General features: G+C 33.6%; 1 protein-coding gene across 1 annotated transcript in view; it reads left to right on the forward strand.

The window, feature by feature from the left end:
* Nucleotides 1–24,637, forward strand: part of LOC118195614 (adhesion G protein-coupled receptor L1-like) — a 211,595-nt gene that overhangs the window by 88,723 nt on the left and 98,235 nt on the right. The window contains exons 2-3 of the mRNA XM_035366950.2: nucleotides 6,212–6,410; nucleotides 17,026–17,138. Coding sequence (XP_035222841.2) covers nucleotides 6,212–6,410; nucleotides 17,026–17,138 — 312 coding nt within the window. The remainder of the gene's footprint in view (nucleotides 1–6,211; nucleotides 6,411–17,025; nucleotides 17,139–24,637) is intronic.

Consider the following 24,637-nt stretch of genomic DNA (forward strand, 5'->3'; position numbering starts at 1 on the left):
ACTTCGCGAGAAGGCAAAAATACATAAAAACTCAAAATATCTGTATTAAAAATTACGAAGTAAATCTTAAACGCTTATTTCCTCAGAAATATTCCAGAAAGGATTAAGCATAATTTAATTGGCAATAATAAATGAACGCGTTATCTTTGTTGTTTCGAACCTAAGTTTCTCCAGATTGGCAACAAATCTAGTCTGCTGTTTCAAATGTAAACAAGCAATGGCCGCCCTCAAAATAAGCTTAGCGGCAATTAAACAACTTTTAAATTGTTGATAATTCTAAAAATATTGCATACAGATTTACTAAAGGCATAAAACCCTTAACCGGAAGATAAAAACAACATAATTCAATCATTTTTAAAGGGAAAAGTGTACAATTTACAAACATATACGAGTAAAGAAACTGAGATCACCGAGCCGGGTAACAGAGTGGATATATATATAAATATATTTATATACGTTTGGTGCGGCCGATTGCAACCAAAATACGAGGTGCACATCTACATGTTATAGCAGTCCGATATACAAAATTTCAACGTTCTGAGGGTACTCGTTTTTGAGTAATGCGAGATACGTACGTACGTACATACGCCACAAAAAATTCTCTTCAGAATTCATTTTAAAGCAGTTTTATAATTTTTCTGGAGGAAACGAGTCTTTTATTCTGTCCTTACGTACAGATATCACGCAAAAACATAGTTAAATTGCATTCGATAGCGGTCAAAATGGATATTTTCGTTGAAATATGCTGCCTGAAAAATTTCGCTATTACAATACTTCCATTTTACTTCGTACAAGGAAGTAAAAAATAAAGGAACATTATCGCGTATCAACTTTTTGCTCAAATTTATTGAAGACACTTTTACGACGTATCCAATTGAAAGAAATAAATCGACACAAACTCGGCCATTTAGGCCTAGTATAAGCCAATTAGGTGGGAATCATGTTCCGGATTATATACTCGGAACATCGAAAAAAAAAAAAAAAAAAAAAAAAAAAAAAAAAAAAAAAACCCTACGCGAAGGTGTTCGCATTGCTACAAACGTAAGATCAGGAACGAATCAAGTTACTGGTGTTCGATTTTCAAAGTCTCATTTTGTATAGTACCATGTTTCGCTGAATATCACTCCACAGCAGGAATTTGAATTCTTACTTTTATATGTATAATATTCAATTTAATTTATTGCGTTTTTAGTTTAATATATACGTAATATATGCTTATGTTAACCAAATAAGTAAATATTAGTAATAAAATGTTCAATTTTATAAAATAAACCCATCTTTTTCAATCAATATCTTACCAGCGCTACTTACTCTGTGATTGACGAATATACTCGTCAAGGCTCGATCCTGGCGAAACAAAACGGCGCGGACTCTTAAACGAGAGCGCTTCAGTTAGCAGGTTAATGCAGAGAATGAAAAAATGGAAGTTAACGATCGCACAGAAAACGTAGAAAAATTCCACGCATAATAATAATCGACCTAGAAGCTGATTGGTTGTTGACTGAGAAAATTCTTTCCGAAACATGCAGTGCAGAGTACGAAGCCGACATGAAGGCTAGGAAACATGAAAGCTTGACATGAAGGCTTTAGTTTAATACGTATGTAATATATGCTTATGTTAACCAAATAAGTAAATATTAGTAATAAAATTTTCAAATTGACTGCGCCGACGGTACACACTTTTTTTTTTTTTCTCTTCGCCTTTTCTAATATAAGATTAAAATATGCCAGTTTGAACAAACGTTGAAAAGTGTGGGGGCTAAATGCTGCCTACAAAGAAGATTCCAAGAGCAATTTTTGCTATTTGATATCAATATTCTTAAACTTCCCTTGATAAGATTATTGACAGACTGTGAATTCGAGAGAATATGATATCACCTATCAGGTAGAAAGATCATCAAAGTGTTTTCGCAGAATAATGCCGATACAGATTTCTGAACCTATTTTTGCTTTTTCCACGATCTTCAAGCAATTCAGATGTCAATCAAGGGACTGAACTTACCTCAGATGGTGATATGATATGAAACCTGAGATAAAATTTCAGATGCTAAAAATATGAAACTGTGAAAAGTAGAATTTCGCTTAGCGCTTAAATAGAGATATATTTTCCAGTGTTATCCTTTAAACAATAAAAACATTCTCTATCGATGGGGGGGGGGGTTGATTGCTGAATATGCCTCGGGCAATTGATAATAAGGATCCAATTGATTACATAAAAAAGATTATTAGCTCAAAAGGGACTTTAGTACCGAATGAGATTTTAGTCTCGAAACGGCATTTTGCGATGAAACGCTAAAATCACTTTTCAAATTGTTGCCACGCAATATTATCGCTTTGTATTTTATTTAAAGAAATTAAATAATTAATAATTTGCATGAATGTATGTATGTTTCTCGCACTCTGAGAAAACAATGGTACCTAGAGCTATCGAATTTTGAATAACGTAGTAGTAATAAGAAAATTCAGGAAAGGCTCACAAAATAAAATAACTATTAGTAAAAATAAGCAGAACACTACAGCATAAGCGCTAAGAACGTGATATTTAATAAAGCACACAAGAGTTTAATAATAAAAAGACAAAAAAAAAGTTTTGTAAAGTCATCTTAGTAAGAAAACTGAGTATGGATACGAACTGAGAAAAAATCGGAAAAGAAAATGCATGGCAACACTTAACGTTGCAATCGGAATTCTAAACGTGTACTTCCATGCTGCTTTCGGCCCACCAGCGGCCAAGCGGTAAAGTCGCTGAACACTGGTAGTTCGGTCCGAGGTTTGAATGCCGCGAACGGGCTAGCTGTATGGGCGTTTTCGTGGTTTTCCCCATGTGTAACATGTATACAAGCCAGTTTCCCTTAGAAAGTCCTCCACGAAGGCATCCCTCCCCTTAGGCAGATAACCCTAGTGTGCTTTGCCATAATTAAAAAAACCAATCCAAAGCAACCATGCTGCTTTCAAAAATTATGCAATTTTGCTGTTGAATTGTATATGATAAAAGTGCAAAGAAAATGCTACTTACTAACAAAGCTAAAAAGATACAAAAAATGGGTTAGTAGGAGTGCAAGTAACAGCAGACCTGCAAACTGCGAAATCAGCGAGGGGGGGGAAAACTTAACAAACCATTTTGGGCGAGAGTTAAAATCTGAAACCTTTCAGATTTTATTTAAGTTTTTATTTTTACTTACTTGTACGAGGTAAAGGAATTATTGTCATTGCAAAAAACTTCGGGTATCGTATTACAACCACTCTCGAAACCATTTGAACAATGTATTTGCTTGACATCTGTACGTACGGGGACAGTTTTTGCCTAAAAGGATTGTAAAATGAATTTAGAAGAGTTTTTTCCTTGACGTCTGTGCGTACCTAAGTAAGTACGTATGTATGTATCTCATAATTCAAGAACGAGTAGCTGTAGAACGTTAAAATTTTGTATACGAGACTGCTATAACATGTTGTTGTGCACCTCCATGTTTCGTTGCAATCGGCTGCACCAAACGTATATATGTATATTCTTACTGTGTTACCTGACTCGGTGAGCTTATTTTTTATCCTTATGTATTGGTAAATTGTATTTTGTGTTTTAAAATTGATTGAATTATGTGATTTTTATATCCCGGCTAAGTTTTTTATGCATTTAGTTAATCTGCATACAATAGTTGTCGAAATATCAACAATTTAAGACTTTACGATTCGAGTTAAGCCTAACGAACCGCCATTTGTTTGCAAAATGCGTTGAATAGTAAATTCAGTTTCTGCACCTTCACTGTCTTTCCCAAGTGGAACCAAAATTAAACTTTCAATTTTGTGCACCGAAAAATCTGCCTTCTTCCCCGTTGACCGAATTTCCTGTTTTTGGCTTAGAAACTCTAATTTTAATTGTAAAAATTGTTTTTTTTAAACTGTTTTTAACTGTATTTGGTGTTTTATGTTTTTCTGTATTTTACGATTTTTATTGAAAGTGTTTTGAGTTATGTATTTTTGCTTCACCGCGAAGTGAAAATTGAATTAATTTAATGAGAAATATATCTCTGATGAAATTTGAGGAAATAAGTTTAAATGAAATGCAGCAAAAATTGTGTATAATTTAATAGGCTGTACAAGGAAGTTGTATGGTGTCCACATCATATTTTTTTACACTCATGTCCATAAATTAAGGATAATTCAGAGTCACGCGGAAATCGAACTCTAAAATAAATATATCACCTGTAAAATCACTGCACACATCTTCAAGAATCATATGCAAATTTCAGGAAGTAACCAGATGACACCGATGGTACGTCACAATGACGAGATTGTAAGAGAGTGATATATAAGGAATACAGGCAAAAAAGTAAAATTGTTCGCAGGCGCTTTATAAGCATTTCAGTGCAATAACCGAATAGTTATGACACAAAAGACGCATTTAGGTGATTTTTTACGTGGTAGAATTATCGGCCGTCTGGAATGTGCGCGTACCCAACTGGAGGCACCAGACGAACTTGGAATTGCCCAGAGTGTCATCTCCAGGATTTGGCAACGATTCCAAGATGATGGTAATGTGAGTAGACGTTACAGCACAGGTCGCCTCAGAGTTACAACGCCAAATGAGGACCGGTATTTGGCAGTTACCGCCAAAAGAAACAGGCGGAGCACAGCCTCAGACCTGTCTCGTCAGCTCTCTTCAGCCACTGGTACGACAATTTCAAGGCAGACCGTGTACAGACGCTTAGGGCAGATTGGTCTATATGCTCGTAGACCTGTCAGATGCGTTCCACTTACTGCAACTCACTGTCGCCTACGGTTAGCCTGGAGTAGAGAGCATGCATTGTGGACACCGCAACAGTGGGCTTGTGTGATGTTTTCCGACGAGTCCAGGTTTAGCTTGCAGTCTGATTCTCGCCGGACTTTCATTTGGAGAGCTCCAGGTACCCGTTACCACCAAGAAAACATCATTTAACGACACCGTTACGGTGGTGCAGGAGTGCTCGTTTGGGGTGGAATTATTCTGGGTTCCAGAACTGACCTGCATGTTCAAATTGGAACCATGACAAGCCAAATCTATCGGGACGTCGTTCTGGAACAACATGTACGTTTGTTTCGGGGCGCCATGGGCGCACAATTTGTGTTTATGGATGACAACGCCCGTACTCACAGTGCAAACATCGTAAGCGAATGCCTTCAATCGGAGGATATCACCCGTATGGACTGGCCAGCATTCTCACCGGACTTGAATCCAGTAGAGCACGTGTGGGACATGCTTGGCCGACGAGTTGCAGCCCGTCAACCTCCTCCTACAAGTCTACCGGAACTTCGGAGAGCATTGCTTTTTGAGTGGTGTAATATCCCAAGATCAGATCGATAATTTGATACTCAGCATGCCTAGGCGTTGTACGGATTGTATTGCATCGTCTAGGAGACATACAATGTATTAACAATCATACCAACCATGTAGTATTGGTTTATTGTAAAAAGGTTTTTTTTTTTTTTTTTTTTTTTTTTTTTTTTGTAATTTGCTCCAGGGAAAAAATCGCTAATTTTTTAAAAATAATATCAAACATATAGCATCTTTTTTTGCTCTTTACCTTTTGTTTAATAAATAAGCTTTACAAATAGGTCAAATTTGTTTTGCTTCTAACTCTTCCTTTGCCTGATTTTGCATTATCCTTAATTTATGGACATGAGTGTATTTGGATATACACACAATCTTCTCGTGAAACTAAAATGCACAACCCGGGAGTTATAAAAATTAATTAATTAAATGTTATATGCTTTATTAAAACAAAGAGAACTAAGAACAGCATTCCGAACTTTACAAAAGCAGATAAGTTTGTTGACCATCTCCAACCTAGTCTTTTTAAATATTTCCGTTGGCACAATCTAGGCCAACAAAAGAAGGACAAGAGAAAATTAAATATTATGCATCTTGATGTACTTTTTATGTGCAATCACTTTGCTTGACCCTTCGCTGAAAATAAACAGTTGTTTTCAAATTTATCGTGATCAGACAAAAACTTAGATAGTTTAAAATTTATTTTGAAAAAAGACTTGGAATGTATTCTATAACTAACAGAAAAAAAAAATTGTCTCAATATCACGAAATGAAGTATATTTTTTATTCTACTATTTGCATTTTAAACCACGGTCTTGTCTCCAAGTCACGTAAAAAAATAATTTTTATCTGTATTTTAGTAATTTGGCTTAATAAAATAAACTTTCATTAATTCTCTTTTTTTAGATTTTAACACTTGCTATTTCTACTATTGGAAAGTGGACTGGCATTCTGCAGTGCAAGCATGCGAAAAGGATGGGAAACAGCTCTTGTGCTACAAATCCAAAAGAGAAATAGAGGATATCACAGAAGCTTTCAGACTTGCTGCTTTCGGAAATGCTGAACTTCATTTGTGGTTATCAGCTGGAAGTTGTTCTGCTTCCAAGTATGTTTCAGGTCATTTTTGACATTTTTTACTGCTTAATTTTAAATATAAACCTCCTTCCCCGAAAAAAAGGGAAACGTCTTGCCGATAGCCAAATTCTAGAATATTATCTTTCGACCTGACGTCAGTTCTTTGGATTTATTTTTCAATTAAGACCGTGCAATAAGTGACATATTAACAAATTTAAAAAGCAATTCTTAGTAAATTATACCATTATTTTTTTATTTTTCCCCCGAAGTAAAGGAAGTATTGTAATTGCGAAAAATTTCGTGTGTCATATTTCAATGAAAACATCCATTTTGACCGCTCTCGAATCCATTTTAACGATTTTCGCGTGTTATCCGTACATATGGATAGAACCTTTTTTTCCCAAAAGGTATTGTAAAATGGATTCAAAAGAGATGTTCTTCGACACATCTGTACGTACGTTTGCAAGTATCCCGCATAACTAAACTACGAGCAGCCGTAGAGCTCTTACAAAATTACAAAAAGGTGTTTCTGACGTCATAGTATTTATATGATACAGAACCATTCGGGTTTGGTTTTAAAATATTTCAAAATTCACTTCTGATAAATGTTTCTAAAACAAGGAAGAGCAATTCAAAAGTTTTTTTTAGTCCAAAGGGGCTTTGTCCCTGAAGACTATTGTTTTCGTTTTGCGATTTTGCGTTGGACTCATAAACGTCGGTTCACTTTTCAAACTGTTGCCACAAAATGTTAGAGTCCTGCATTATATTTGAAGAAATTAAATAATGAAAAATCTGCATAAATGATTGTCTATATCTCGCATTGTGATAAAACAATGGTCCATAGAGCCATCGAATTTTGAATGACGAAATCCTACTGCGAATATGGGCATCTGAAATCCCAAATTTGGAATTTGTTTTATTATAGATTTTATATTTTGTAAAACTTTAACGAATTTTTGATTTACAAACTCAATGCTTTAAAAGCGAGAAATGGCAACGTTATATATATAAAAAAAAATACTTTTATCTCCAGCTCGCGAGACTGTGTATATCGGAAATTCTAAAGATATGCTTAATTTAACATTATTTTGCGATATTGCTCTTGAACTGAATTTTATGGTTTAAGTGCAAAGAACATGATATTTAATAAATAAAGGTAACACTCAAAACGTTAAAAAAAAGCCCCTTTGGACGTAATTTAAAATCTGAAACATTTCAGATTTTTTTTTTTTTAACTTACTTTCAAATTTGGCAAACTCACCATTAGATTGATTTTATTTTTATAAAAAAATTTGACGCACGTCAATGAACAGTTTAGGAAAAGGGTTCTTCAGGAAGTAAAAATATACTGTGTCAATCTGTTGTGAATATGTCATTTAAACATCAGCTCTAGATCACTAATAGCTAGAATTAGATGAAGGTAAAAGTGTTGATTTCATCGATTCTTAGAGCTGTTCTTTATACATGATGGTGAATATGATGTAATTTAACTTACAAAACTCTCATCGAAGATCTTTCTCGTAACTCGGATATTTTTCTCGTAACTCAGATATATTGACTATATATTAAGCTGTCAATAAGAAAAAATCTGATGTGTACACCACATGACCTCCTTGTATTGTAATATTAAATTATACGCATTTTTTCTTGCATTTCATTTACACTTATTGGATTGAACTAAATCTACTTCGCCGACAGCGCATAAACCACTATAGAATAAATGCATTCTTTAAAATTCACTCTAGTATTTGTTTACTATAGCGACACTCTGGCGCTAGATTCACTTAACAGTATAAATAATTATATAAAGTTAACTTATATAATATTTATATAACGGAAACTAAGTTAACTGTTATATTATACAATAATTATATAACAGTTAACGTATATATTTCGTTCATATTATAACTCATAATGCACAAAATTTATATCATTCAAAGAAGAGAATTATCTAATCGTTGCCAGATGTTCTATTCAAATACTATAATAAAGCTAGAATGATGTATAAAAGAAATTAAGCAAACAAAACAAAAAAGAAACAGTTTTTCACAGACGATTGCGTATTTCTCATTTAATTAATTCAGTTCTCACTTCGCGAGAAGGCAAAAGTACATAAAAACTCAAAATATCTCTATTAAAAATTACGAAGTAAATCTTAAACACTTATTTCCTCAAAAAAATTCCAGAGAGTATTAAGCAGGATTTAATTGGCAATAATAAATGAAGGCTTATCTTTGTTGTTAGGAAGCTAAGTTTCTCTAGATTGGCAAGAAATCCACTAGTCTACTGTTTCAAATGTAAGCAATCAATGGCCGCCGTCAAAAAAAGGGCTTAACGGCACTTTAACAACTTTAAAATTGTTGATAATTCTAAAAATATTGCACACAGATTTACTAAAGGTATAAAATCCTTAACCGGAAGCTAAAAGCAACATAATTTAATCATTTTTAAAGCAAAAAATGTACAATTTACAAACATATAAGAGTAAAGAAACTGAGATTACTGAGCCGGGTAACAGAGTGGATATATATATGTAAATATATTTATATACGTTTCGTGCGGCCGATTGCAACCAAAATACGAGTTGCACATCTACATGTTATAGCAGTCCTATATACAAAATTTCAACGTTCTGAGGCTACTCGTTTTTGAGTTATGCCAGATACGCACGTTCGTACAGACGCCACGAAAAATTCTCTTTAGAATTGATTCTAAAGCAGTTTTATATATATATTTTTTTTTGAAGGAAAAGAGTTTTTTATTCTGTCCTTACGTACAGATATTACGCAAAAACATCGTTAAATTGCATTCTATAGCGGTCAAAATGGATATTTTCGTTGAAATATGCTGCCTGAAACTTTTCGCGATTACAATACTTCCTTTTTACTTCGTACAAGGAAGTAAAAAGGTTATTTCATTAAAAGATAAGAAATAAAAGTAACAAAAATAGAAGTTTGACGAATGGATTATCAAAAGCAGTGACATATCTCTCTTTGAACACTTTCCCAACTGTAGCAATTTGGATAAACCAAACATTCGCTTGCCGAATAAACTGCTTTTCGCAAGCTTATATTTTGTCTGAACTCTATGTTTGTTTTCCACAATCTTTTCTTTTTTAAATCGAAAATAATAAATGTTATTATTATCGGTAACGATTTTTCTTTTCTAGAGATAAAACTTTCAAAAATTTCCATAACAGCTGTGGATATTTTTGTTGTTTGGAGATGATGGAGTTAAAAAGACTCTCCTGAAATTCATATACGGTTTTTGATATGAAAGACGGATTGGTAACACTATAACTGAAATGGATAATTTGCCTCAATTTTACATATATCTTTCTCCATTATTCCCAAATATGGATTCGAATACTGCGTAAGGCTTAGATGTCTTATGAATATCCCTATTACTATGAATGTCAATCTTAAGAACATTCTTCATGCCGAAATGAAAAAGCGCGACATGGATTTAGCAATCTTCCAGATAATACCTAGTGAAAAGCTAGAAACACTTGCTAGAAAATGGCAGGTGTTAGAATTAAGGGAAACATTTCATAAAAGGAATGCTGAGCAAAAGAATTTTGCTTAATTTTAAAACACAGGTTGATGTATTCATCCCCTTTTATTTACTACATAAAATACATATTTTCTCACTAGAGTGAAATAAATTCGCTGATACATTTTAGATTTCTAGGAAATTATTTTATTTTTGTAATTTTTATTTCCTTGTATGAAGTAAAGGAAGTACTGTAATCCCGACAGATTTCGGGTATCAGATTTTAATGAAAGTGTTTATTTAGACTGCTCTCGAATCCATTTGAAAGATGTTTTTGTGTGACATCTGTACCTACGGAAAAATTAAGGGACTTTTTTTTTTTTTTCAAAATGGATTTGTCCACCAGCGGCCGAGCGGTAAAGACGCTGAACAGTGGTAGTTCGGTCCGAGGTTCGAATCCCGCGAACGGGCTGGCTGCATGGGCGTTTTCTCAGTTTTACCCATGTGTAACGTGTATACGAGCCAGTTTCCCTTAGAAAGACATACATGAAAGCATCCCCCCCTTTAGACAGATAGCCCTCGTATGTTTTGCCATAACTGAATAATCCAACCCAATCCCAAAATGGATTTAAAATAAATTCAGAAGAGATTTTTTCGCGATATCTGTACGTGCGTACGTTTGTATGTATCTCGCGTAACTGAAAAACAAGTAGCCTCAGAACGTTGAAATTTTGTATAAGGGACTGCTATAGCATGTAGTTTTGCACCTCTAATTTTGGTGGTAATCGGTCGCAAAAAGTATATATATATATATATATATATATATGTATGTATATCCACTCTGTTACTCGGCTCAATGAGCTCAGTTTTTTTATTCTTATATGTTGGTAAATTGTGCATTTTTACTTTAAAAATGATAACGTTATGTTGTTCTTATCTTCCAGTTAAGGTTTTTATGCATTTAGTTAATATGCATGCAATAGTTGTAGAATTATCAACAATTTTAAAGTTGTTTAAGTGCTACTAAACTTAACGAAGCCGCCATTTATTTACATTTGAAACTTTTAGGAGAATAGTGAATTATATGTTCTGCATCAGCAGTGTCTTTTTGCAGAGTGGGACCAAAAGTAAACTTCAAATTTTGTGCACCGAAAAATTTGTCTTCTTGTCCTCTGGCGGAATTGCTTGTTTGTCCATAGAAACTCTGACTTTAATTGTAAAAAATTGTTCTTTAACTGTTTTAATTGTATTTGGTTTTCTATGTTTTTTCTGTATTTTATAATTTTTAATGAAGTTTTTTTTCCCTCGAAATGAGAACTGAATTAATTGAATAAGAAATATATCTCTAATGAAATTCGAGGAAATAAGTTTAAATGACATGCAGCAAAATATTGTGTATAATTTCATAGGCCGTACAATGAAGTCATGTGGTGTGTTCATCAGATTTTTTTAGTTGTTGACGAGAGAAAACATTGATCTTGCTTTAGGATTTTGATGATGTGGACTGGAGCAAGGTTCCAAAATCAGTGAATATTAAAAATACGTGCGTTTAAATGATAGACAATTTATGATGTCTTATTTAACGTTCAAACAAGTCCCAGAATGATGTCCCAGAATATCCCAGAAAGGGGAAAAATTGTCTCCAAAGATATATTTATTTATTCCAGAGAAAATCGAGGTTTATTAAGGAACTTAAGTTAGTACAATCTTCTCCTTGTAAGAAGGTGCTAGTTTAAGTTAGCGATACGTAATTGTGCCCTTTTTTTTCTGAACGCTATCTTAAGCACGTATTCCCTTTTGTATTTGGCGCATCACCTTGATACTACATGATCTACATAGGAATCCTTTACAGAGACTACCTCAATCATTTTGTTTAAATATAACACCTCTTAAGACAACTTTTACTGCAAAGACAGTTACCTATTTTTTCCGTAATTGCAATACATAATTTTAAGTTATTCCAACCAATTCACTTATTAATATTTCTATATAAGCACAAAACTGTGTAAGGAATCTTATGATAATTAAAAAGTTATTGTAATTTCAGTCTTTACTATAACTTCTTATTTGTGTATTCTTCAACAGAATTCAGATTAATAGTGAATATTTAAACTGAGGTTTTTGAATTGAGACAGAGAGTGTTCTGCCAGCACGTGCGTGCTATGCAGTTAGTTACCTGCCAGCTCTAACAGTTGTTTTTTGGCTTTGCGGCCTCTCCCTGCCGACACTTAAATTCTGACACTCCGGTAGAGTTAGATTCTAGCATATCATTTAATTGTACAGTGTTTTACTTCTGCTCAACGTTAAGTTAAACTGAACTGTTCTATTCATTTTTCACCACCGCGAATTGTGATCATCTTTAATACTAGAGCGAACACTTACATTTCTAATTCTGTTTTAAGTAAAAATATTTCTCAATACTTTGTTGTTTTCAGTCTTAGTAAAAATTCGCTTAACTTCTGTTAGGATTATAAGAAAAAAAAAAAAGAATTACCAGATCAAATGAAACCATAAAAGAGGCTCCCGATCAAATTACAGACCATCTTGCAAAGACAAGAGTCATTTAGTCTGCCCCCTTCCAAGACTGCAGCCTCTACCTACACCAGAAAGTCCAGTTAAAGGCTTCGATTTCATTTACGCACTATGCAAGCGTCGATGAAACTAGCAAGTATTTTCGATGGTAGAAGTTCAGTAGTAACATTTTTCGAACAATTAAAGACGCGCTTTTTACTTTACCTGGCTGCAGAATTACAGAAGGTACTTCAGAGAGAATTCAGAGATAACACTAAATTTCTTCATAACGAAATAGTCCTTTTCATATAAATAGCTTTCCCGCTATAATTTAAGAAAAAGGAGCACATTATGGCTAAGACTTCTTAATTTTTTTTACTTTTGTCAGAATCTGGTGAAACTATTGTTTTTGCCTTTAAAAAAAAATCTGATGTGTACACCACATGACTTCCTTGTACGGAATATTAAATTATACGCATTTTTTCTTGCATTTTGTTTAAACTTATTGAATTGAATTAAATCTACTTCGCCGACAGTGCATAAACCACAATAGAATAAATGCATTCTTTAAAATTCACTCTAGTATTTGTTTACCATAGCGACACTCTGGCGCTAGATTCACCTAACAGTATTATATTTTGTTCACATTATAACTCATAATGCACAAAATTTATATCATTTAAAGAATAGAATTATATAATCGTTGCCACATGTTCTATTCAAATACTATAATAAAGCTAGAATGATGTATAAAAGAAATTAAGCAAACAAAACAAAAAAGAAACAGTTTTTCACAGAAGATTGAGTATTTGACATTCAATTGATTCAGTTCTCACTTCGCGAGAAGGCAAAAATACATAAAAACTCAAAATATTTATATTAATAATTACGAAGTAAATTTCAAACGCTTATTTCCTCGAAAAAATTCCAGAAAGGATTAAACATGATATAATTGGCAATAATAAACGAAGGCATTATCTTTGTTGTTGCCAAGCTAAGTTTCTCTAGATTGGCAACAAATCCACTAGTCTGCTGTTTCAAATGTAAACAATCAATGGCCGCCATAAAAAAAGGGCTTAGCGGCACTTAAACAACTTTAAAATTGTTGATAATTCTAAAAATATTGCACACAGATTTACTGAAGGCATAAAAACCTTAACTGAAAGATAAAAACAACATAATTCAATCATTTTTAAAGCAAAAAATGTACAATTTACAAATATATAAGAGTAAAGAAACTGAGATCACTGAGCGGGGTAACAGTGTGTATATATATATAAATATATTTATATACGTTTGGTGCGGCCGATTGCAACCAAAATACGAGGTGCACATCTACATGTTATAGCAGTCCTATATACAAAATTTCAACGTTCTGAGGCTACTCGTTTTTGAATTATGCGAGATACGTACGTACATACGTTCGTACAGACGCCACGAAAAATTCTCTTCAGAATTCGTTTTAAAGCAGTTTTATGATTTTTTTGGAGGAAACGAGTCTTTTATTCTGCCCTTACGTACAGATATCACGCAAAAACATCGTTAAATTGCATTCGATAACGGTCAAAATGGATATGTTCGTTGAAATATGCTGCCTGAAACTTTTCGCGATTACAATACTTCCTTTTTACTTCGTACGAGGAAGTAAAAGAAAAATCCGTATTGTAAATGATTGTAGTATAACTCTTATTTTAAATTATACTTTACACAACTTGAATTTGATTAAAAAATAATATTTTGCGCTTTAAATTCCAACGAAGGCTTGTAATGAGCATTTACTTTATACAGGGTGGCTTAACAAATCCAAAACCAAAGCAAGTTAAGAACACGGGAATCGTAAGGCAATATTATATCGGTTGGAACAAATCAAACCGGACACAGCAGACTTCACTTGTTTTGTGTTCGATTTATCAAACAGTTTAAAATAACAGCTATTATGTATAATTAATATAAACAGATATTTTATCTAATTTTTGATATATTTACCTGAATTTTAATCGCCCAAATTTGAATGTACTTCTTTTATGTGTAACTATGCACCATCTGTTTACATTAATATCCCTTTCCATTTCAGTCGTATTATTGAACTAACTATTTATAGCAGAAAGAATTGAATTATTTAGATTACGAAGAACAAACAACACGTGGGCTATCTATCTGAGGGTAAGGGTGCCTTCGTAAATTTTTATACTAGATTAATTTGAACGAGCAAAAAATCACTTTAATTGAAAATATTTTGCAAACACAGGGTGATCTGCAAATAAGCCCTGATTTCAAAATTAAATATCTCTACAACAAAGATCGATAGAATTATGAGGTAAACTGTACGTTTATTAGCAAAACTGTAAAAATGGTGTACAAAAGTTTAGAAAATTTAGTTGCGAAAATCGTTAACAGATGGCGCTCTAATTGCAACAGTCTGTAGAAAGTGAAATAATGTATTCCATTGAACAACGTGTTTTTTTTTTTTTTTTTTTTGGTTCTGGAATTTCACCGATTAGAACACAGTCCTACGGCAACATGTCGTAGTTCTCAAAACCGATTCAATGTTCCAGTTGGACCCGATGCGAAAACCATTCGCATGCTCTTCGCGAAATTTGAACGGACTGGCAGCGTGGCTGATGATCGAAAAGGAAATGTTGGTCCTAGGCAAACTGTAGTCACTCCTGAAAATGCAGCCAGAGTTTCTGGAATTGTTCAGCAAAATCTTTAGGAAAAGCATCCGACAGATTGCATCAGAGACAGGTTTGAAGTACACGAGCATGCAAAAAATATTAAAAAATAGCCTACGGCTGTTTCCATACAAAATCCAAAGTCATCAGGCCACACCCATGAAAGCTGTGCAACAAAGGGTTGACTTTGCGAATCAAATTCTAACAATGGTCGACAACGACAGATTTGATGTGAGCTGCATCTGGTTCACAGATGAAGCACATTTTCATTTGAATGGAATCGTTAATAAACAAAACTGGAGATTTGGGGGTTCCGAAAATCCTCATTTGCGTGAAGAGAAAGCACTGCATTCGCCTAAAGTTACTGCATGGGCTGCAGTATGCGCCAGAGGCATTATCGGACCCTTTTTCGTACGAGAAACGATAACTACTGAACATTACGTTACGATTTTGGAACAATTAGTCAGCACCCAACTAGCGTTGGAGGATCGACCAGGTATCGACTGGTTCATGCAAGATGGGGCTCGACCACATCGAACAGATAAAGTTTTTATCTTTCTTCATGAATACTTTGGAAATGGAGTAATGGCGTTAGATTATTCGCAATTTACTGACACAGGAATAGCTTGGCCTCCATATTCTCCCGATCTGAATCCTTGTGACTTCTTTCTGTGGGGCGTATTGAAAGACACTGTCTATCGAAACAATCCCGCTACTCTAGACGAGCTTGAATCGTTGATTGGTGCTGCATTTGATTCCATTTCCGTTGAGACATTGGAAGACGTGATGTCAAACTTCATTGTTCGTTTACGCCACCTCATTGTTTCGAACGGTGAACATTTTGAAAAAAATTGTATTTTGATTGCAAAGGCTGCTTCACTTTATTTTATTCATTTTTTTCTACTCCTTTCAGAGAAAAAGATTGTTGTAGAGATATTTAATTTTGAAATCAGGGCTTATTCGCTGATCACCCTGTATGATCAGCACAGTTTATGGAAATACGTTGAAAAGAACGCTAAGGTAAACAAATGTTAGATATAATTCTTATAGGAATATAAAATTGCTCAAAATTTCTAATCCTCAAGAAATGTCCAGTTCCTAAGACGGCGTAAGAGTAAATATATCAAAAATTAGTTAATTTGCAATAAAAGTTTGTGTATGATTACATTATGTGACTTTATTTGCAATAAAAGTTTGTGTATGATTACATTATGTGACTTTATTTGCAATAAAAGTTTGTGTATGTTTAAAACAGGATTAAAGCTTTCGTACTCTAATAATCACATATGCGTTTATTATTTCCACATATAATTTCCACCTTTATTATTACACGTATTCCGTTGCTACTATGATTGTACAGAACATTTTATAGCTCTTTTTAATCTTATAAAAATGCCGTGTAGACGTATGAAATGTGTAATTTTAATGGTGTAACATTTGTTCTTGCTCCCACAAGGTGTATTTAGTTTAATTTAAAATGTTCCTTGAAATTCATTTTTTCATGATTTTTTTTTTCTGATTGATAAAGTAGGACTACTAAAATATAGAGAAATAATCAGTTTTGATAAACTAAGTATATTACATTATGTCAAGTGCTAATTAAAAATCAAATCTTAAGAAAAAGCGGGATTATTTGACGTTAATTTTTGTCAAAATTTAGAAACTTGTGTGTGATTATGGCAAAGCCTCGAGGGCTATCTGCCTAAGAGGAGGGATGCCTTCGTGGAGGACTTTCTAAGGGAAACTGGCTTGTATACACGTTACACATGGTGAAAACCACGAAAACGCCCTTGCAGCCAGTCCGTTCGCGGGATTCGAACCTCGGACCGAACTACCAGTGTTCAGCGACTTTACCGCTCAGCCGCTGGTGGGCCCCCAAAATTTAGAAACATGTTCATTCTATGAGGCGAGAAATGAATCCAAATTACTGAATATAAGCTATTTTATTGATAGAATTTTTATTCTTTTTAGAAAAGAAGAATGCTTATCTCTTCATATTTTAAAATCTAAGAACGAAGTTTGGCATTACGTTCAAAGCTCTTGTTCAGCACGCTATCCATATATCTGCTGCACAGCGGGACTAGGTATGGAATTAACAATTTATTCAGATAATTATTTTTCAATTTTGGATGATTATTTCTTTTGCTGAAATATTAAATATAGATCTGTGTTTTGTCATAATTTTTGACAACATTCTAAGTACAAATTATATAATATATTTTAAAAGTAGGCAAAATGCAACCATAGATCAGAGAAGATTTTCGGAATTCCGTTTCTAGAAATTTGATGAATTGCATTATTGTAGCAACAAAAAACATTCTACACCGTTCTTAGTTTCATCGTAATAAAAATTACAAAATAGTAAACCTTTATGACAACTTTTATAAAATCTACAGGATTAATGAAAAGAGTTAGTTTTGCTCGCAATTGTAAAATATCTGAAAAAACTGTTTGGAAACTTCTGCACTTTCAAAAGGCAACAGAAACAATCATTTTTCTTCTTACAGCTATATTTGGTCAGCGTGAAAATATTTGATTAAGCCAGAAATCGGTATTTTTTTATCAGTAAAGAGTAAAGCGTAAAGTGCTTGTATTTGGAATTCCTATCTGCCTTATCTAAAAGAAGAGTAGTTTTTAAAAAGATTTGTAACCAAAGGTATTTTTTCTACGTTTTGGAACCGATATTTTAATTGACAATTCCATAAGAGGCCATTTTCTTATGAGTTATATGATTGTTTTAAATGGTAATAAATGGCCAATATTCTGATCAATTTAGGAAAAGATATGAGAATTTTTCAGCATCAGATTAAATCAGATTTAAAATTTTTCAGCATCAGATTTTCAGCTTTTCGTCGCATCATCAACCTTGATACTAAGTAGATTTGTAGGAAATTTGAATTGATGAAATCAATAATGATTTGAAAAGTTATCTTTACTTACCGTATTTGCCGGCGTTTAAGATGCACCGGCCTATAAGACGCACCATCTTTTTTATGCACATTTTTGAAGGATAAAACGTTATTACTGATCATTATAAGGAATTTACAATATTTTAAATGTAAAGTAATACAAATACAAAGTAATACTTTCTGCAAATACCCAGTCTATCTGGGAACTCCTTTTAATCTTCTTCGTCAAAACTGAGACACTTATCTCCAGAGCTGAATGAAGAGACGTATAAGACGTACCCCGTTTTTCAGACCTATTTTCAAAGGAAAAAATTGCGTTTTATACGCCGGCAAATATAGTACTTTATTTTATCCACTTTTAAAAATTAATACATTATAATATGAGTTTACAATATACACTCATGTCCATAAATTAAGAATAATGCAAAATCAGGCAAAGTAAGAGTTAGAAGCAAAACAAATTTGGCTTATTTGTAAAGCTTATTTATTAAACAAAAGGTAAAAAGCAAAAAAAGATGTTATATGTTTGATATTATTAAAAAAATTATCGATTTTTTCTCCCTGGAGCAAATTACAAAAAAAAAAAAAAAAAAAAAAATACTTACAAAAAGCCAATATTACACGGTTGGTATGATTGTTAATACATTGTATGTCTCCTAGACGATGCAATACAGTCCGTACAACGCCTAGGCATGCTGAGTATCAAATTATCGATCTGATCTTGGGGGATATTACACCGCTCAAAAAGCAATGCTCTCCGAAGTTCCGGTAGACATGTAGGAGGAGGTTGACGGGCTGCAACTCGTCGGCCAAGCATGTCCCACACGTGCTCTACTGGATTCAAGTCCGGTGAGAATGCTGGCCGGTCCATACGGGTGATATCCTCCGATTGAAGGCATTCGCTTACGATATTTGCACGGTGAGGACGGGCGTTGTCATCCATAAACACAAATTGTGCGCCCATGACGCCCCGAAACAAACGTACATGTTGTTCCAGAATGACGTCCCGATAGATTTGGTTCGATTGTCATGGTTCCAATTTGAACATGCAGGTCAGTTCTGCAACCCAGAATAATTCCACCCCAAACGAGCACTCCTGCACCACCGTAACGGTGTCGTTAAATGATGTTTTCTTGGTGGTAACGGGTACCTGGAGCTCACCATATGAAAGTCCGGCGAGAATCAGACTGCAAGCTAAACCTGGACTCGTCGGACATCACACACTCGGACTCGGAAAACATCACACAAGCCCGCTACTGCGGTGTCCACAATGCATGCTCTCTACTCCAGGCTAACCGCAGGCGACAGTGAGTTGCAGTAAGTGGAACGCATCTGACAGGTCTACCAGCATACAGACCAATCTGCCCGAAGCGTCTGTACACAGTCTGCCTTGAAATTGTCGTACCAGTGGCTGAAGAGAGCTGACGAGACAGGTCTGAGGCTGTGCTCCGCCTGTTTCTTTTGGCAGTAACTGCCAAATACCGGTCCACATTCGGTGTTGTAACTCTGGGGCGACCTGTGTGCTGTAACGTCTACTCACATTACCATCATCTTGGAATCGTTGAAAAAGCCTGGAGATGACACTCTGGGCAATTCCAAGTTCGTCTGATACTTCCAGTTGAGCACGCCCACATTCCAGACGGCCGATAATTCTACCACGTAAAAAATCATCCAAATGCGTCCTTTGTGTCATAACTATTCGATTATTGCACTGAAATGCTTATAAAGCGCCTGCGAACAATTTTACTTCTTTGCCTGTATTCCTTATATATCACTCTCTTACACTCTCGTCATTGTGACGTACCATCGGTGTCATCTGGTTACTTCCTGAAATTTGCATATGATTCTTGAAGATGTGTGTAGTGATTTTACAACAGGTGATATTTTTATTTTAGAGTTCAGTTTCCGCGTGACTCCGAATTATCCTTAATTTATGGACATGCGTGTACTTGGTGTAATATAACTTGTTTATCCCTTAAAGCAAAACATTAAATTCTTCAATTTCTAAAAGAATGTTTTTAAGTTATTGTTTTCAGTAATTGCTATTTTATTAATCTCTTATGTATAAGTATACAATAGTTTGTAAAAGGTTTCTGTTTCTGGATATCGAAAATCTGTTAATTATTTCATTACAAAAGAGAAAATATTGACGGAAAGATTCAGAAACAAATTTCCGCGTACGTTTTTACCCCAAAACTTTTCTCTATTCAGATAATGAATAACATTCACTACAATTAGTAACTTTTCATGATGAATGGAACTAAACAAAAATTGGAATTGAATAACAGGTCAAGTAACAAAATAGAGTAAGCGAGCATTATTTTATATAATAATAAATTTAATTACCTCTATTTCCTGATTAAAGTTGATAAGACGATAGGGAGAACCATTTATGGTCTTAAGGGAATCAATTTACAAAAATAAAAATTGCTTTATTAAACATTTCCTTTACTATAAACTGTTTAAGCTGTTCAAAATTTTGTGTTAATACTTTCTCATTAATTTTTAGGTAGACATAATTTTCTATTCTATTGTCCATGTCCTGTACTAGCCATGTCAATACTTCTCACTGAATTGTGTATCGAAATTTTTTAATTCTCAACAACTTTGCCACTTTCGTCATTATTGGTAGTGGTATTTTCTGGATTAATAGAAATTTTCGTATCCTTTGATTGATGATTATAGCATTATCACAGTAGAAACTTCGCTTACATCATCTTCATTTATTATCAGTTCTTCACAATTTTTCACAATTCCATCAGTTGAGAGAATTTTACCTTTTGTTTTTAATATCCGAAAACCTTCGTTAGTGGCTATCATCATCATCATCATCATGAAATGTGGTAGCTGACTAAAAGTTACGCTTAGCACTTTTTAAAATTATCTGCAGGTATATCTTCCCATTGGCTATTAATGGCTATTGTAACGTCGCTGGATTCTCGTAATGGAAATCATTAAGACAAGTTTTCTTTTTATATTTGTTTTAAAGCAGGTGAATTCTAGGTCATAACAAGGTTTGAATTAGTATACAAAAGCAATATTGCAGTAATATTTTTTTAATAAGGGAAAGATAAACCTTCCCGGACGCGTAATGGCAAACCGCACATTGAGTTAAACAGTGTTAAACGAATGTCGCATACTGCGCATGCTCAGAAAAGAATTCGGCGTAATAACTATGTTGGCGCGATTTGAAAAGAAGATAAATACGGTATATGTACGTACCGCCATCTGATTGTAAACAAATCTGGCGTTTAAAACTTCGTAAAGTATAATGTAAATGTAAATTAATTACTGTGTTAAAATACTATTTTTTGCTGTACTGCTCAAACAACTAGAAAGCTGAAATTATTGCGAAGTTATGTGAAGCAGTGTTTGCATTCAAAATGTAAGATATAATACTTATGAAATTCTGCACATTCCTTTGGAACTGTACAAATTTTCTTTCAGAAAAAGACTGAAATTTAGGATATATTAGTTGAAAATTTATTCATTATACTTTTAAGCAATAAAAACAATTCAGGATTTACCATACGTTCCATTCGTACATACATAAAGAAACACTGAGGAATATAACAAGTGCTTGCAAATAACACTGAAGAAATTTTACAATTCCTTAATGCTAGTTATTAAATTCTTTGAAATGAGAAAATAAAAGCGCGAATATACGCTAACAAACTAAGCGAGATACTCCAGTTTACAATTATTGAATTGTAACATGTAAACAAATTACATCTAAGTAACGAATTATTACGAACATATGTTAACAAATATTAAATGCACTGTTATTGACAAATTAAAATGAAACATATATTAGAAAAAGAAGCAAGTGCAATCGGTATGGACGTTAAAATAACTAATTAGCAAAGTTCCACAACATTGCAATTGTAAACATCACTCGAACACACTCGACAGCCATGGAGATCACGAATAAGCTAGCGTAGGGTTGCTTAGTCGCCAATATTTCTCCCCGCGCCAAAGGTACACCATCAAGCATGCGCCGTAAGCGAAATTCGCTTAACACTGTTCAACTCAATGTGCGGTCTGCCATTACGCTTCCCGGACACAAGACGTATCCACTTTATTTTTAAGTTTATTGCCAGTTGTGAAAATTATACCATACATACAACATATTTTAAAAATCATAAATGGCATGATCAGTTACGCAATTATAAATACAGTTCCTTGCTAAAATGGCTGCACTTGGAGATGGGACCGATAAATTTGATATCCAAGATTCAAGAAATAAAACCATTGCTGAAATGGAAAACTGGATATATACAGAATTGAATTTTTGCTGAGAGTCGTCTAATAAGAAAAAAAGGGTTAATGAAAAATACAAAGTTAACCTAGAAGATGAATATTATAAATAATGTTGATATAAATCAGGTACTGACTAATCATGGGCGTTTCTCGGCTTTTTTTAATAGGTTCCATCTACAGCAGGGATGTCAAACTCATAGGTACACTTGGGCCAAACAAACAAGGTTTAACTTAAGGTGGGCCGGAAAAAAAAATCAATATTCATAGGGAAAAAAAATCAATATTCATAGAAACGTAGATTTATTTTGAATAATACAATAATAAACATATATATATATTTACATAGAAAAGAACAAGAAAAATTTAATGTTTACGTCCTAATACTTGACATCTCTTCTCTGCTATTATCTTTCCTATTTCGGGAGAAATTTTGTTTGCAGTGATAACTTTCAACGCTGACCCAAGGTGAGCATCATTAATACGGTTTCTAATAGGAGACTTATTACCTTTCATGACTGAAAATAACTGCTCGCACCGATAAGTGTTACCAAACATGGAAATAATTTCATATGCGAATTTTCGAGTATTTTCAAACCTGGCTGGTAAATATTTGTAAAATTCAGGCACGCCCACTTCAATGAATTTTGCTTTCAAATTTCAGTTGCATTGAATCTCGATCACCTCTATTTGCATATGGCTGGGTACTGAGTCAATACTTATTGAGAAAATAGAAGAAAAAAAAAATGTCTTCGAGGGAACTAAAATCATTAAACCTCGTTTCAAATTCAGTTGTTAAATTTGCAATTTTTTCTGCGTATTTTCGATACGAACAAGTATCATCTAAACTTGATTTATTCATGCTGCACGTCGGGAAATGCGTCAAATCTTCATTTTTAAGTTGTTTTTCCCAAAGAACTAGTTGACATTTGAATGCTTTAATTATGTCAAACATGTTCGTAATGATATGATCTTTTCCTTGTAACGATAAATTTAAACCGGTTGAGTGTTTGGTTATATCAACCAAGAAAGATAAATCTTGTATCCATATTGGATCGTAAAACAAACTTACATCTTGATTTTTCGTTTTTAAAAACTGACATATTTCTTCTTAAAAAACCCAGAATTGTTTGAGAATCTTGGAGCAAGATGACCAACGTACCTCGGTATAGTAGGACAAACCCGAATATTCACTATCTAACTCACTTAAGAAAGCAGTGAATTGACGCTGATTTAAACCTCGAGATCTTATAAAATTTATAACTTTTTTTATATATGATATGTTATTTTATTATTACATATTATTATTTGCCGATATATTGGCCGGGACGCAAAAATATTTGTTGTGGACCGCGAGTTTGACATCCTTGATCTACAGAATAATGATAAAGGATGATGTGACAAGTTTGGGATGCCAGGCACTTCGTCGATGAATGTACGCTTACCCAGAGTGCAAGAGATAAATATGGAAAGAATTTTAAGGAAGATTTTAAAAGAAACTATTCAAATTTGAAAGATTTTGCAAAGAAAATAATGAAAATTATAAGTGTGAATAGATAGGCTTAGAATTCGGCACTAAGATTTTGGACTTTTTTTTTTTCTTACATTTGTTTTTCTGGCAAGTCTCATTTTTTGATAGTACGGCCGGCTAGGAGGATCGGGGCTGTGCCCTTATAATGATAATGATAATGTAATAGAACAAAACATATGTAATTTTCTTCAATTTTTAGTAGCAGGCGATAATTACTAAAAATGAACTACAAGTTTATTTGTCGCCAAAAAGAAGAAAAAATGACTTTTCTTTGAAGTAGGCGATGATTACTAAAAATAAAGTACAGTGTCTCACAAAAGTGATGGGACACTTGTGCTTTACAAAAGGAAACTATGGTAAAATAAGTTAAAAAAACATGTAAAAATTTTTTGTGGGTGTGTTTCATACTTAAATTTAGTAACAATTATTACATCAAATACATTTTCTCAAAATATTAAAATATTAATTTAATAAAAATACAGTTGTTTAGAACGGAGCAAAAAATGGCTCAAATAAGTGATGGGACACTTACTTTTCCATCAAATATTTATCCAAAAATTTTACTTTTTAAAAGGTTTTAATATTTTGTTGGATTTCCTTTCACTTTAAAAACATGATTTAATCTTCTTGGGATGGATTTGACTAATTTTTTTGTGATTTCTGGAGTGCTTTTATCCCATTCTTCTTGAAGCACCGATTTTAATTGTTGTTTTGAAAAAATGGTGTGTTTGCGAATTCTTGATTCCAATTCTTGCCAAATATTCTGTATGAGATTTAAGTCTGGAGATTGTGGTAGTGTTTTTATTATTTCAGGACATTTATACAGCAGCCAGGGTCTAACGTTCAAAGCAGTGTGCTTGGGGTCATTGTCCTGGTAGAATTTAAA

This window comes from Stegodyphus dumicola, chromosome 10, assembly GCF_044657685.1.
Source record: "Stegodyphus dumicola isolate Sdum_Otavi_A_Nest chromosome 10, ASM4465768v1".
NCBI lineage: Eukaryota > Metazoa > Arthropoda > Arachnida > Araneae > Eresidae > Stegodyphus > Stegodyphus dumicola.